This window comes from Panthera tigris, chromosome A1 (genome assembly GCF_018350195.1).
Source record: "Panthera tigris isolate Pti1 chromosome A1, P.tigris_Pti1_mat1.1, whole genome shotgun sequence".
Lineage (NCBI taxonomy): Eukaryota > Metazoa > Chordata > Mammalia > Carnivora > Felidae > Panthera > Panthera tigris.
In genome coordinates this window covers 238105823-238121969 of record NC_056660.1, presented here as the reverse complement: position 1 = coordinate 238121969, position 16147 = coordinate 238105823, and the positions used below count along the sequence as shown (strand labels likewise).

General features: G+C 46.2%; 2 protein-coding genes and 1 pseudogene across 4 annotated transcripts in view; 2 read left to right on the top strand and 1 right to left on the bottom strand.

Moving 5' to 3' along the window:
* On the bottom strand, nt 1-11146 carry CCDC127 (coiled-coil domain containing 127). 2 transcript variants are annotated; one of them, XM_007087275.3, is made up of 3 exons: nt 11052-11146; nt 9158-9288; nt 1-1276 (listed from the first exon to the last, which is right to left on the bottom strand). In XM_007087275.3, exons 2-3 carry the CDS (start codon nt 9276-9278, stop codon nt 615-617), a joined length of 783 nt encoding a protein of 260 aa, XP_007087337.1. In that variant the 5' UTR covers nt 9279-9288; nt 11052-11146; the 3' UTR covers nt 1-614. The 2 variants fall into 2 exon arrangements, with proteins under 2 accessions (XP_007087337.1, XP_007087338.1); XM_007087276.3 differs by having other exon boundaries at nt 10985-11117.
* LOC102952267 lies at nt 3230-4148 on the top strand (annotated as a pseudogene).
* Nucleotides 11147-11195: 49 nt separating the features above from the next.
* SDHA (succinate dehydrogenase complex flavoprotein subunit A) overlaps nt 11196-16147 on the top strand; it is a 30137-nt gene continuing 25185 nt past the window's right edge. For both annotated transcript variants that reach the window (XM_007087278.3, XM_007087277.3), the window contains exon 1: nt 11196-11313. In XM_007087278.3, coding sequence (XP_007087340.2) covers nt 11251-11313 — 63 coding nt within the window. In that variant the 5' untranslated portion in view covers nt 11196-11250. The remainder of the gene's footprint in view (nt 11314-16147) is intronic.

The window sequence follows — 16147 nt, the reverse complement described above, 5'->3', positions numbered from 1 at the left end:
TGGCATTGTTGCTTTTATATGGCAAGTGTTTTTATTAGATGTCATTGCAAATACATAGCATGTGTTAACTGAACATGGACACAAGCCAGATGCGAAACACATACCAAGGTTATCAACTGAATACAGGAAACACTTTCTTTCCCTTTGGTGGGAGAGACCCTCACAATAGCATGAATCCTCAATAGTATTACTATTTTCTGTCATCATCATTAGGCAGTTCTGTTACCTGACAACTTTTATTTATAATTCTAGGAAAGAGAAAATTGGAGGAGAAAACGGAATTTATTTACGGAGTGATAAAAACAGACAGAACACTACTGAGAATCAGTACTGTACTTGACTTTCTTAAAAACAATCCTACCCTATAGCGCAGATATGAGGTTACACTGTTCAGCCTAATAAAATATTACAGCTTAAAAAAAATCCTCCTGAGAAACTGCATCTTGAAGAGCCGAAAAGCATCAAGGAAGCGGGACCCTGTGTCCCGCTCAGAGGGTGGTGGGAGTGGAAGAACACTCGGTCGACAGTGCTACACGCGCACGTAGCAGAAGGAAACCAGAAAATGATACCCCGAAATGCCGCAGCGCGGTGAAGAGGCACGCCTCACTCCTGCCCTACTTCTCTAGTATGGCTTTCTCGACCGCCTTGTACTTCTTCAGTTCAACAATCAGTTCCCAGTATTTGAGATACAACCACATGAGTCTCCCATTCTGGCGTCTGTTGGTATTCCAGACATCGCCACAGTATGTGTCGTGCTTAAATATGTCGGTCAAGCCGGCTGCCATGTGCAGCTCGGCGGCAACTGGGTCAGCGGATGCCCGGACCAGTAACCTCTTCTCTATTTCCAGCCGCCTGCTGCGAGGGAGGAGCAGGCTGCAGTAGATGCTCTGTCTTTCCGTAAGAGCATCTTCAAACTCTCTCAGCACAAGCCTGGCCCTCCTCTGCCAGTCTTCTTCCTTTTCCAGGAAGCTCAGGTATGTGCTTCTCAAGGGCTGCAGCTGTCTCTTTTCTTGCATGACCTGAGCCCGCTCCTGTTCCAGAAGCTTCTTTTCTTCTACCAACTTGCGCCCCTGAGAGATAAGGGCTTCTCGGTAACTAGTCGTTCTGTTTTGTTCTTTTTCAAGTTCCAAAGACAAGTGAGCAACCGCACGCCGGTTTTCTGAGATCACGGCGTGGTACTTCGCTTCAAGATCCCGCTGGAAAGCAGCCGTTCTCTGACGGTACGCTTCTCTCTCTTTTTCTATTTCTTTCTGGGACTCCCTAGACCAAATCCAACCTGACAGCAATAAATTAGAAGAGACATTTAATGAAAAGTCAGAGTTGAAGTTCTAGAAGCTTTATTTTTAAAAAGCATGGAAACAAAAAAGCATAAAGCAGCTAAGAACAACATTTCAATAAAATCTTAAGCCCTGAGAGATACAGATGACATTTGGTATGAAACCACATAGCAAGCGAAGTCCACATCTTAAAATCAGACAGGGGTTCCCAAAAGGCAAGTGTGACAAGGCTGCTGACAGTTCCCTTTTCAGCCTCATCTCCTACAGCAAAGCAAATCTACCACTGCTTTCTTTTGCTCTCAAACCCACCGCCACTGCCCACTCTGACTACAGTGCATATGCTACTGGCAAGGTTTAAAAGTTCGGAGCGCCTGCGTGGCTCTGTCAGTTAAGTGTCCGACTCTTGATCTCAGCTCAGGTCATGATCTCGTGGTTTGTGAGTTCGAGCCCCGTGTCAGGCTCTGCACTGACAGCACGGAGCCTGCTTGGGACTCTCCGTCTCCCTCTCTCTCTAACTCTACCCCACGCGCGTGCACACACTCTCTCTCTCTCAAGATAAATAAACAAACTTATAAATAAATAAATAAATAAATAAATAAATAAATAAATAAAAGTCAATATAGCTATGCTTCATGTATTGTTGGCTGGTGATTACAGAACTGAGTAATTTCAAAGTGCACTCAGCCTTGCCTGGTCATCACTAGTAAGCAGCTGAAGTCCAAGAGGCTTGCTTCTATTCTGACGAGGGGTGCATAAAAATAAGGTGGAGTAAGAGGTTCAACCTCAAGACAGGCCTGGCCCCCTTTCCCCAGCAGGGAAACTCGAACGTCACAAACATGGGGCAGACCGAGGGGCAGCCAGGCCTCTGCCCTCTGCTGTGTGGACAAATTTCAGCCCCGGGGAGGTTCTCTGGGGGTTTCCATCCCCCAGCACTCAAGCTGGTGTCCTTGCGATTTGGTTCTCCTTCTCCCAGGTCCCTTGGGAATCTTCACTGGTCTATGACGCCTGCGGCCACCCCAATTCTATAAGCATAGAAACAAATGTATTCCTTCCTCAACTAAAAACAGCCTCTAGTCCTATTTCACTTGGTAACTGACACTTGAAAGCACATCTTTATGTCTTCCTCTGGCCCAAGTTCACAGGCAGGGGAAGTGACCAGTAGAGCAACAGTTACAATACCATTTGATCAGCACAGAGAGGTATGTGTGAAGAGGGGAGGAAAGGACTATTTCAGCGTGGAGTGCAGTCAGGGAGGGCACAGGTCTGGAAGAATGAGGAGCAGCTGGTAGGAAAGGTCCCTGTAGGTAGAACAAACAGGGGCAGGAGCGGGCACCACGTGTTCTGAGCCGACTGCTTCCAGGAGCCGACAGGCCTGGGCTGCAGGGATCATGTCAAGGAGGAGCTGGAGCAGACTCTGGACGTCAGCAGGTGCTGAACAGAAGTCCTCACAGACGCTCATAAGAAGTAGGAGAGTTGGGGGTGCAAGAGAGAGCAGAGGGTCAGGGAGGGAACCAGAGTCAGGGAGCCACTCCTGCCTTAATCCAGGTATGATCTAATAAAAGCACCACGACTGAAACACAGAACAAGTGGCGACTGATACAGAACACACAGAACTGAACATCAGGCCACGCGGTGCAGGCTGATGACTGGGAAGTTTGGGGTAGGTGGCACTGAATCACGAAGGCCTCCATGAAGAGATGGGACAGGGACAGGACACATATAGGTAAGATTACCAGGGAGGTGTGCAGAGGAAAGTGTGGAGGCAGAATGGAAGTCTGAGAAATTTTTTTTTTTAATGTTTTTGTTTTTAAATATTTATTTAGAGAGAGTGAGTGAGCAGGAAAGGTGCAGAGAGAGGGGGAAAGAGAGAATCCCAAGCTGGCTCCATGCTGTAAGCCAGAGCCCAATATGAGGCTCAAACCCCCAAACCGTGAGATCGTTACCTGAACTGAAACCAGAGTTGGGTGGTTAACCAACAGAGCCACCCAGGCGCCCTGGAAGTCCGAGAAACCTTCAGTCTGGGTCTGATCTTGGAGAACTCTGCCTTAGGACTCTGGCTAGACAAAACTGTTTGCAGTCCCAGTTTCAGAAGGCAGAGAAGAAAGTTGGGGATCCTGCTTAAAGATATAGAAGTACTCTTTCCTATTCTTCCTCCTGAGTATTGCCAGAAACCCGGGAACTCCCCTGAACACCACCCGCTGCTCCCCTTGGACGCCAGTGTGATTAAAAGTGAACTAAATGTGACTCTCACCATTTGGCTGCTACGCATGGAAAGGAAATAGGAAGCATCGTTGGGAAGAAAGGGGAGTTGGTTAAGAGGATCCATGAGGAGAGTGGCGTATGAACATCAGATCAACACCTGGGAGGAGAATTGTCCAGACAGAATCATTACTCCACCCGCCCCACCAATGTCATCTGTAAGGCCTTTGCTATGATCATTGACATGCTGGAAGAAGATATTAACAGCTCCATGACCAACAGCATAGTGGCCAGTAGGCCCCCAGTTACCCTGAGGTTGGTGGTGCCAGCTACCCAGTGTGGCTCCCTGACTGGAAAAGGCAGATATAAGACAGACACCCTGGGGGCCCCAGGTCCAGGCGGCGAGGGGCATGCTGCCCAAAACCACCGAGCGTGCCATTACCATCACTGGTGTGCTGCAGCCTGTCACCAAGTGTGTCAAGCAGATGTGTCTGGTGATGCTGGAGACACTCTCCCCGTCTGTCCAAGGCAGAGTCATCACTACTCTGTACCAGCCCATGCCGGCCGGCTCTCCAGTCATCTGTGTGGACAGCTAAGATCGGTGCAGCGAGTCTGTGGGCTACCCCCATGCCACCCATGACCTGGAGGGACCACCTCTAGATGCATACTCAATTCAAGGACAACATGCCATTTCTCCGCTTGATCTGGCCAAGCCAAACCAGGTGGCAAGACGATAGTCTCGCTTTGCCATGATGCACGGCGGGACTGGATTGGCCGGAATTCACTCCAGCTCTCCAGAGGTGAAAGGCTATTGGGCAAGTTTGGATGCATCTATTCAAACTGCCCATGAACTCACCATTCCAAATAATTGGCTGCATAATCAGGTACCAAGGCGCCAGCATTAATGAGATCTGCCAGATGCCCGGGGCCCAGATCAAAATTGCCAATCCAGTGGAAGGCTCTTCTGCTAAGCAGATTACTATCACTGGTTCTGCTGCCAGTTATTAGTCTGGCCCACTATCTAATCAATGCCAGGCTTTCCTCTGAGAAGAGCATGGGGTGCAGCTAGAACAGTGTAGGTTCACTCGTAACCCCTTTCTGCTGTTTTCCCGTGATCCAACTGTGTAACGTCTGGTCAGTGATTCTAGGTTTCAAATAATTTGTAAGTCTTTAGTTTCTACACAACTTTATCATCTGCTAAGAATTTATTTATTATTATTTTTTAATGTTTATTCATTTTTGAGGGAGAGAGAAAGAGAGGGAGAAGAGTGGGGGAGGGGCAGAGAGCAAGGGAGACACAGAATCCAAAGCAGGCTCCAGGCTCTGAGCTGTCAGCACAGAGCCTGACATGAGGCCCGAACCCATGAACCACTAAATCATGACCTGAGCTGAATTTGGACTCCCGACTGAGCCACCCAGGCTCTATCATGTGCTAAGAATTTAAATATCACATTCTCTGTTCAACTGTTAACGCTGGGATCAAGATTTAGTTTTATATGCTTTTCTCTCTTTTTAGTTTTATTTTGGGTTTTTGGCTCATGAATCTCATTTGTTGATAAGAAATGTTAAGAGTGAAATACTAATAAATTTCAGTTTAGTTCTGTAAAAAAAAAAAAAGAAAAGAAAAGAAAAAGAAACCCTGGCCATCGTACATACAACAAACATAAGAAGACTCTCGAAGGTAGAGAACCGCAGGCAGACTGGCCAGGGACCTTGGCACCCAAGGAACACCGTGATGGTGAGTCCCCCGGAGTTTCATTTGCCTCACACATCCCAGACTTGGAGGTGAAATGGCAACGGTGAAGACGTTCTTTTAAAAAGCCCCAGCAAAAGTCTGCTCTCCCTGGCCAAAGGACTAGGAAGGTGGCCTAGCAAGACAGAGAGCTTGGACGATAACCACTCTACTCCCACCAAACAGCACAGTCGCTGTGGCTCCATCCCCACCTCACTCGCTGGAGTGGAGGCTGATGGGTACCCCTCCCACTCAGGGGGATGGTGTCAGAGGCGCCATGTCCCCAGAGAATGGGGAGTAACAAGACCCTCCCACCTCTCCCAGCCAGGGAGCATTGGTGGAGACCTGGGGGAGCTGTACCTCCTGCCCAGTGATAATGAGGGGATCGATCCTTCCTTCTGCATCTGTGGACCAGTGGCCGAGTGGAGAGCCCGGACTTGCATCCATAGCGGAGAGCGAGGCGGCAGCACCACCCTTCCCCTGCCAGAGGCCTGTCCGAGAAGCCTGCCACAAAATGTCCAAATAAAGCGTCAGGCTCCTAACAGCCAAAATGCACAGGTTTCAGTTGAAAATCGCTTTTCCGGGGTGCCTGGGTGGCTCAGTCTGTTCAGCGTCTGACTCTTGAGTTCACCTCAGGTCATGACATCATGGTTTGTGAGACTGAGCCCCAGGTCAGGCTCTGTGTTGTAAGTGCAGAGCCTACTTGGCATTCTCTCTCCCTCCTCCACTCACGCTCTCTCAAAATAAATAAATAAACGTTAAAAAAAAAAAAAAAAAAGAATAGCATCCTCTTCCCCACTGAGCAGTTTAAAAACAAAAACAAAAAAAAAATCACTCTCCATACCCCAAATCGGAAATATCTCAAATTGAATTTAAAAAGAGTATTGGTAGATTCCAATACCGAGATGACAGAGACGTTAGGATTACCTGACAAAGAGTTTAAAGCAGGCATGATAATATACAGCCTAAGCAAAGAAATAGAAGATAAAAAAAAAAAAAAAAATGAAAAATTTAAAACTGAAAAACACAATAAATGAAATAAAAAAACACAGGAAAAAAAGTGTGGAGAAGGGAGAACCCCGACAAATGGCTAAAATAATAAAATGCAGATGAACACAGACATAAAACACTAACAAATGTAATTCTACAATGTGTGAGAAGGATTACATGGCATGACCAAGTGGAGATTATTCCTAAAATGTAAGACGGCTTCAATATTCAAAAACCCATCAGTGTAATCCGACATGAGTAGTCTAACGAAGAAAATCACATGATCCTATCAATTGCTACAGAAAAACATTTGACAAAATTGAACACCCATTCATGATAAAAACACAGAAAGAAACATAAAAACAGAGAGGACCTTCCTCGCCTTGAAAAGGAACACCTGTGAAGACCCACAGCTAACAGTGCACTTAACGGTACAGACTGAACGCTCTTCCTCTAAGATAGGAACTTCTCAAGGGAGGCCTGTAAACGTTAGCCAGTGCAAGAAAAAAGAGGAAAAGGAAATAAAAGACAAACAGATTGGAAAGGAAGGAAGAAAACATTAAATCTCATACCTTATACTCATAAAAAAAAAATTAACTCAAAATGGATCGTGGATTTACGTGCAAAACGTTAAGACTAAACTATCAAGAAACAAGAATCTTCAGGATCTACGGATAGGTGAAGAGCTCTCAGGAGGAAAAGCATGACCCATGAAAGAAAAAGTGACACACTGGACGCCATCAAAATTAAAACTTTTGCTCTGTGAAAGCCTCCGTTAAAAGAACGAAAAGACAAGTTACAGAGTGGAAGAAGATACTGGCAAACCAGATACCTCGCAAAGTATGAGAATCTAGAATATAGTAAAAACTCTCAAACTCAACACGAAAAGACAACACAACTAAAAAATCACTGTAAGACTGGAACAGACACTTCATGGAAAAGGCAACGTTATCAGCCATTAGGGAAATGCAAATTAAAGCTAAAATGGGCGTAAAATAAAAACAACAGTGACCTCCCCAAACGCTGTTGAGGATGCCAAGAAACTGGATCACTCACACACTGCTGCTGAGGATGCAAAATGGTACAGCCACTTGGGAAAACATTTTGGCATTTTTTTTTTATTAAAAAAGTTTTTTAATGTTTACTTATTTTTGAGAGAGACAGAGAGAGAGAGAGAATGCAAGTGGGGGAGGGGTAGAGAGAGAGGGACACAGAATCCAAAGCAGGCTGCAGGCTCTGAGTTGTCCACACAGAGCCCAATGCAGGGCTCGAACCCACAAACCGCGAGATCATGACCTGGGCTGAAGTTGGACACCCAACCGAATGAGCCAGACACGCGCCCCCATTTTGGCATTTTTCTAAAAAAACTAACCGTTGATTCTCAGGGAGGCTGACAAGAGCAAATGCTTTTTATGATTCAGTGTTCTGCACAGTGCCAGCTTCTAGGTCAGAGCCTGGGCAGACCCAAACCCAGCCCTAAGGGTGTTGCCACTTAGAAGCCTGCCATCTTGCAAAGCACTCCTAACCCTCAGGAACGCTACCTGTTGCCTGTGGCTAGGGTGAGTGAATTGGAAGGCTTAACCTTACACTGACTAACTACGATTAATTAGTTTTGAGGCTGGGACAGGCCCTGGAGGGACTCTCATGTTCCCTTTGTTTTCCAGACTCGTTAACTTTTATAGTTTTTCATAACAACTTTTACTTTTGAGGTTCTTGCCTTCTCGGACTTTTGAAATGTTGCTTTTTGTCCCTGACAAGGTTCATGGAATACTGTGCCTTTTCTTCTTGGTTGTCTTGTTTAGGTAACATGATATGAGAAAACTTTTAACTTGGCATTCTTATAAAGATTCTCCAGTAACATATTATTACATAGTTTAGAAATTATAATGCCAAATATGGGTCTTAATTAGCCTCCTGGCACAGTCAACATTACAGGTGATAAGTGAACAACTGATAAATGCTACTCTCCTCACCCTTCACTTCCTCTATGGTAAGCCCTTCGACCTGAGAAATCCAGGCACATAAAAAGACACTCCGTAAAAAGTACCACTGCTAATAGAGGGCAGCTTGGACTTTTCTTCCATTCAATTATTCAGTTTCTCATATTCTCTTTTAATTAAAAAAATTTTTTTAAATATTTATTTATTTTTGGCAGACAGAGAAACAGAGTGCAAGCAGGGGAGGGGCAGAGAGAGAGGGAGACACAGAATCTGAAGCAGGCTCCAGGCTCTGAGCTGTCAGCACAGAGCCAGATGCAGGGCTCGAACTCACGAGTCGTGAGATCATGACCTGAGCCAAAGTCGGATGCTTAACCAACTGAGCCACCCAGGTGCCCCTCAGTTTCTCATATTCTTAACTGCCAACCCAGAACTGTGGGATATGACAAAATATAAAATCAATTCCTGAACATCGGGAAATGTATCGCTGTAGTGGAAAATAAAAGCTAAGGGCTGGAATACTTATAACTGGCAATTGGTCATTTCCCCAAAGTGGTACAAAGTCAGTTCAAACTAGAAAGAATGTGGCCAAGGCTGAGCAGAGGCTGAATGGATAGTCTCCCAAAGGCTGATTTTCTAAAGACAACCAAAAAGGTTTTCTTTTATGCCTGTTTTATTTATTCTTCCCTGTCAGTCCTTATGAGGGCAACTGAAGCAAGAGAGCCCCCTTCAGAGCAGTGAAGTCTGAAATGGGAGCTAACAGTTACTAAAACTCACCCCACACACGATGCTTCTGAATATCCTGTTTTATTTAGCCTTCACAACGCATCGAGGTAATTATGATTAGCTAGCTTCAACGGATAGGGAAACCAAGGCTCAGGGGGTTGAGTAATTTGCTCAAGACTCACTGTATGGATAACACTAGAATGTACACTGGCATCTGTCCGTGCCCAAAGGCCAAAGTCTTTGGGCTCCACACTTTCAGTCCCCAAAATGCAAATGTTAGGAAAACCATGACTTACGAAAAGCAGCCAATCCCAGCATTGGAACCAACAAGGCATAATTCCATCTGCTTCCATCACCCCCATCAGCCCTGGAATTAGGCCGGATATTCCAATTTGGAGGGTCATTTAAATTATTCATGGAGATATACCTTGAAGTGAATAATAAAATCATTAATCACATGAAAGGAATAAAATACATCTGGCACAATCGTGTCATCCTCTTGGCTCAATTCTACCTATGAGCCAGCCACATAGCACTGAGTCTTACAGGATTAAAAGAAGAAAACAACAAGGCCTCAAACAATAGCAACTCCCCATGATACAGTGGGGGCAAAGACACGTCCCAAACAAGTGAAGTAGAAGGAGAAAGAGATAAGGTCTCCAACACGAACAAGCTTTAGAGTATGGCTGTATACAAAGACTATCAGTAGGAAGGTGTGAAACCACTGGCTGCTTCAGCAAATGAATGACATTGACAGGTCCAGTCAGCGGTGTGTTGGGGAAATGGGAACAGGCTAGGAAGGCTCTCCTGCCTCCCCACAAACACCACACTTAGAGCTCATGCTGTGTCTCAGTAACTAGCCTGGGGTCTAATGTTAGTATGAAATGTACCAATTTACTAAGTATCCACAGGAGGTTGGGCATTTTCACAAAATAGAGCAATGAGACTTTCAGCTTATCTCTATGTGATGGCCACAAATAATACACACTGATTACAAAAGAAATAAAGCAAACACAGGAAAAAAGGAATCTAATTCAATTTCGAAAGATTTTAATGGGGTTTTCAATAAATACTTAACATCTAAAGATAAAGAATTCTAACTGGCAATAAAGAAATGCCAAAAAAATTATGTTAAGGAGTTTGTGGTAACTATACAACAAAAAACTAGTTATCTGAAAGTACTAAACTGCAAAACTCTCAAAGTAGGGCTGGGAAGGACAGTGTTCATTTCCTTCAAGCCAGTAAAGTCCCCTTGGTGGGGGGGGGGGGCGCACAGGGCCTGAGGAAACATACAATCCTAATAAAAGCAGCCGAATCCTAAATAAAGACAAAGGGTTATACACAATTGTATTCTTTATGGTCTTATTTAGTACTAGCAAAGACTTGGAAACAACCTAAATGCCAATAAAATGGGAATGGATCATTGTAAACTTACTCAGTAAAATAATCCGAAATTATATTGCACAAAATTGTGCACGAAAAAGATGCTAACAATACAAAACGAAAAGCAGGATAACGACTAAACGACTAAAACTATTGATTTCCCATGCCACCTCCTTCCACAAAAGATTTCAGGTAACTTACATAAACACACACGAAAATTAAAAACACTTCCTAAATCTGAGGCGAAATCAGGCGACTTGGCGAAGACACTTAAACCTCGGGAGCTGCCCTCTCCACCGCTGGAGCCCCCCGCCCCGAGTCGACTGCGCCCGGGAACACTATCTCCGGAATCCCTGAACACAGCCTGGCGCCCTGCCTTACTCCGACCCCAGCGCCACCCCCGCCCTCCTGACCTGCCCCCCGGAACCCCTGATCCGCAACCTACCCCTGGCCACCCTCCGGAGCTACCTCCGGAACACCCGACACCCCTGATCCCCAACCTACTCCCGGCCCCCCTGACCTCCCCTCAGGCCCCCGACCTAATCCTGGAACCTCAACCTACCCCAGGAACCCCGAACTCCCCTCAGGCCCCCGGCCTACCCCCGACCTACCCCCGACCTACCCCCGGAATCCCAGACTTCCTCTCAGGCCCCCGGCCTACCCCCGGAACCCCCGATCTCCCCTCAGGCCCCCGGCCTACCCCCGGAACCGCAACCTACTCCCGGAACCCCCGACCTCACCCAGCCTCTCCCAAATGCAGCCCAGGCCCTGGTCCCGCTTCGATCACGGACAGGCCCTCCGACCTACCCCCGGGCGGGGAGCGCCGGGCCCCGGGTCCGTTTACCGCCACTGTCTGATCCTGTGCGCAGGCGCGAAACCCCCTCACGCCCCGGGGTCGCGGCGTGGTGCGCAGGCGCGGTGTCCCCTTGTCCGGGCCTGGGCGCTACTAGGTGCGCAGGCGCAGTCTGGCGCGGGGGTTGGTGGGACAGCACCGTGTAAGGCAGACATGTCGGGGGTCCGGGTGGTGTCGCGGCTGCTGGGCGCCCGGCGCCTGGCACTGACTAGGGCGGTGAGTCGGCGCCGTGGGGCGGGCAGGGCGCGGGGAGCCGAGGAGGGGCAGGACTTCCCACGGGGCGGAGCGGACGCCGAGTCCCCCCGGCGCCGGACCGGGACGAGGTCGCGAGGGTCTTGGGGAGGATGCGGTGAGGAGGCCGCCCGAAGGAGTGGGGCCGACCCGGAGGGCCGCGGGACTCCTTCTGAAGCCAGCGAGTCGCGTCCCGGTGAAGGTCATGACCCCGCTTGCCGTCCCCGGGGACCCTTCCCCAGAGTACTAAGGTCGCCCCCGCCCCAGCCTTCGGCGCGTGGGGAGGCGTGTTTGCCCGAGGTCACCCTGACAGGTGGCGGCCCGTGGGTGCCCCGGGCCTCTGAATCCAAAAGCGCCCTTAGATCTCCGGCGGAGGCGGGCCGGCAACCGCAGGCGCGCGCTGGCCGGGCGCTGTGCCGATCGCCCTGGGGACGGTCCGTCGGGCGCCAGCAGCCCCGAGGACCCGGCCGGGCTCGGCCCTCCCGCCCCAGGCAGGGTAGGTGGCAGGCACGTCTGACACCGGCGCTGGCGCTTGCCTGGCAACTGTTTGCAAAACCGCGCGTCTTCGGGGAAAGCGAAGACCCGTGTTTCACACCGGGATCTGGCAACTTTTGGACCTTCATCTTGGGTTTTGTGTGGTGGCCTTTTGCGCACATTAGAAAACCAGGCGAAGAACGTCAGCGCTCTGACCGCAGACCACGTTCGGGCGACGGCGCCCGGAAGTCTGATTTCCCGTGCGTTGTCTGCCCGGACTCCGGTCAGTCGTGGATGGCCGTCAGGGTTGTGCCTTCTGGAGCCCTTGCTTACCGGATTGTGTCAGATGTACTCCTTACACTTACGTCTTCAGGATCTACCTTTTCAGGTTTTATTTCAGCACTCTAAACTTGGAGGGGTTGTTGTTTGGGTTCTTTTATATGATCCGCCTGCCCACCTACTTAGTAATGTAATTACAGAGTGAAAATCCCAGTGGGAACCGAGGCATTCAGCAGTATCGACTGGAGTTATGCCTGTAATTACACCTGCAATTTTCTCCATTTTGAAATACAGACACTAAAAATTAAGTTAAATGTGAGAAGGTTAACTTCGCCATCCTGCCAATGCCAGGGAACGTTTTCAGTGCTTTCTCGTGCTGCTGTGGTTGATGCTTCCTGAGCAGAGGTCCCCACTCTCCACACCCCACCCATCTTGGGCTCTGAGTCCACAAGCTGGATGGGCAGTGGGGTATTCTTCGCAAACGTGAGCAGACTTCTTAGTGCCTCCTGCTTGTTAAGTGCAGTGGCCAGTAACTGGCGGTGCCGGGAGAAGAGCCAAACGTGTGTGTGCCCCGTCACCCCAGCGTTCTTGTGCAGACTGAGACCCCTCCAGTCTGTGGAACTCCCTAGACCACCTCCCTGCCCTTTGTTTATGACCTTGTTGTCCTTTATGTAAACTGGACTAGAATTCTAGCTCTGAGCTCTTAGCTGCAAGTGAGAAAGAGATTCTGAGCACCACTGGTCAGAGTGTGTAAACCTGTACTTTTGTATTGGCTTGATTGGAAGTTATCTTGGTTGAATCAACTATTAGCTGCCAGCATTTACCCTTCTTTTTATCTTGATGAAGATAGCTTTTCCTGTGGAAATTAATTCTGCCCCCAAGCAATATGTGTAGTGGAATTTAGGATTGGCAAAAACAAAAGCGTCAACTTAGAACAACAACAACAAAATGTATGATCACCAACTGAGAAATGTGCACGGAGAGTAGATGATGAGGGTAATTTGAAGAAAATCCACAGAGAATTTTTCTGGATTTAATTTTGTTCAATTCTCTGGTGTTTCCAAGGCAGTTTATATTTACAGCTGCTTTCAAGTTGCAAAATCATCAAACCTATTTTGCGTTGGTTTCATTTTTAGTTATCTTACTGCACTGACATAATTTGCAGACTGTTCTGGTGTATTGAAAGGAAAAGTAAAAGCAAGGTCCTTAAATAGTTGCTGGTTAATTGCTTCAGATGAGATTTTTCAAATTCTTTAACATGGATATCCAAAGTACTGTTCTAGAGTCAGTTTCTTTTCTTTGAATGTATTGTTTTGAATTGGGTTTAATGATGTATCTAGAATTACACTATTTAGGCCATTGTGGTAACCTTTTTTGTTTTCCTTTTTGGGGGAATTATACGGCTGTGGCATTCATTTCTGCATTCTGTGGGATGTTTTTCCTGGTTCACTGGAAAAATTGTGGCTTGGTTTTGATATGTAATCTGGATATGCATCTTATTTTGGAGTCCCAGAGATTTTTCCTAAGGCTCCTTACCTAGGGGGAGTGTACTGAATCTGGTGCCAGCCAGGCAGACCAGAGTTCAGACCCTGGATAGACTCCATTTCTCTTGCAGGAGGGTTCTGTGAGGTAGCCTGTGACGCCCTGGTGTGGTGATCATTCTAGCCAGGACCTACACCTACAGCCTGTGCTCGATAATCTTGTGAATTGTATTCTAAGCATCCCTGTTTTAAAAACCTTTAAACTTCTAATGAAAATAATTACACATAGTTATAAAAAAAAAACCTCAAGGAATACAGAGGCTTTATAAATGAAAAGGATTGAGACCCTCTCCTAACCTCAGACCTGTTCCCCAGTGAAATCACTTCTGAATTGTTTCTGTTACTGGCCGCTGGTGTTTACCTCCATGTCTCTAGCAAATGTGCAGGCTTATTTTCATCCATTTTGGACTTTGACTTGCGGCTCTGAATGAGGACTCAGTTACCTTAAACCATCTTCCCCCATCCTCAGTTCTTCCCATGGCCTTCCAAGGCACTTTCAGAGCCTTTATGGGCTGCTTTTCTTATTATACAGATTGTACTTACAAATAGTTTCTTGTCTGCAATTCGTAGGTGAATGCTATCAGATGGGGACCCGTACTTCGCTAGATTAAGGTTTTCAATATCTCTGCCCTTCTCTTCAGTTTTCTCCCTTTTACCATTTAAGTCATTCACTTGTGCTTTCATGTCATTAAAAGCTCTGTTTCTTTTAATTCTGCCTCCAAGGCAGATTTCCTCACGCTTCTTTACGTTTCCCTGTTGGAAAATGTTTGATAGTTTTACTTCAAAAAATAGTTTTATTTATAGACAAATTGGGTTAATTTTGGGCTCTCCAGATTCTAAAATTGCTCCTCAAATCCGATTTAGATAAAAAGCTAGTATTCTATTTTCCACAGGGAGATAGTATGACAATTTGTTAAAGATTTCATTATAACAGCTGCCAGTGTTTGAGATGGCCGTGTGTGTCTGTCTATATTTAACGTGAGCATCCTAGAAAGAAGAAATAAATACTTAGGGAATCTCACTGTTACTATTTTACTTTTTTACAGTTCAACTTAAGCAGGTAAGTTTAATGATCAGAACAAAAATGGGATCGATTAGGAAAAACTATATAAAAGACGCTTTACAGTATAATATGTCCTTTTCATGTTGATTATTTTTATAGGATTTAATATGTGATTAATCTTCAGTTTTCTGAATTAAAATTGTTCAGGTGGCCATAAAATCTGGAAACATAGACAAATATACATAATAAATAGTCGACTCATATTCCAACAAATGTTCAATGAATGTGCTGTTCCTCATTAGCATTTCATACTTTAACAAGTTATGCAAAACTGCACGTGCACCAAAGCACTGTTTCCTTCAATCCTCGTACATCCACCTACAACGAATCGCCTGAGGGGATTTGTGTGTCTCACTTTCACTGAATAAACTTGTGCCTTTAGCACACCCAAGATGTAATTAAGGAAGAAGTGTCTGTCATCTGTGTTTCTGGATTGTGTGGTCCTGTTTTTGGTTTTGTTTGTTTTTAAGTTTCACCTACTATAAGTCTTAAAAACATTTTTGACCATTCGTATTATACCAAGAAAAAAGATGAATACTAAATACGAGCTAATGGAAAAACAAAAATTCATTTGTTTTACCTTTCTATTCCACATCACAACATTTTACTGAAAATGAAGGGATTTTTAATCTATAGATAAAAGACTCTAAATGGTACTTAGGTTGTTTTACAAGTTTGATTTTAAAATCGTTTAGAATTCACAATGGGTCTTACACACAATGATTTCAATAAATCAGGCACTCCAGAGCACAATTGGAGGTGTAACAATTATGTGATGACTTCTTAACAGTCCAAGGAGATAAAGACCTTTTTTTCAAATATGGAAAGAAATTAATCTTTCTGCAATATTAACCCCTAAAAGCTATCTTCCTTTATAGACTACAATATTATTGTCAATTTCATATACTTTTATTTTTTTTAATCTTATTTTTAATGTTTGTTTTATTTTTGAGAGATACAGTGCGAACGGGGGAGGGACAGAGAGAGAGGGAGGCACAGAATCCTAAGCAGGCTCCAGGCTCTGAGCTGTCAGCACAGAGCCCGACACAGGGCTTGAACCCATGAACCCGTGATATCATGACCTGAGCCGAAGTCAGATGCTTATCTGACTGAGCCACCCGGGCACCCCCATATACTTTTAATTTTTTTTTTTCCAACGTTTTTTATTTATTTTTGGGACAGAGAGAGACAGAGCATGAACGGGGGAGGGGCAGAGAGAGAGGGAGACACAGAATCAGAAACAGGCTCCAGGCTCCGAGCCATCAGCCCAGAGCCTGACGCGGGGCTCGAACTCACGGACCGCGAGATCGTGACCTGGCTGAAGTCGGACGCTTAACCGACTGCGCCACCCAGGCGCCCCTACCCATATACTTTTAAAAAGAACTCCCAGAGGAAGAAATTTCTGGAGGCTTTCCCAAATATATACAGCTACTTTTTCTGTCATGCTTACAACATCTGCAAA

Coding starts and splice junctions, on each gene's coding strand:
- CCDC127 (XM_007087275.3), bottom strand. CDS start 9,278: ATGAATAATTTAAATGACCCTCCAAATTGGAATATCCGGCCTAATTCC. Junction 1,277..9,157: donor GCTGGGATTGGCTGCTTTTC/GTAAGTCATGGT, acceptor TATTGCTGTCAG/GTTGGATTTGGTCTAGGGAG.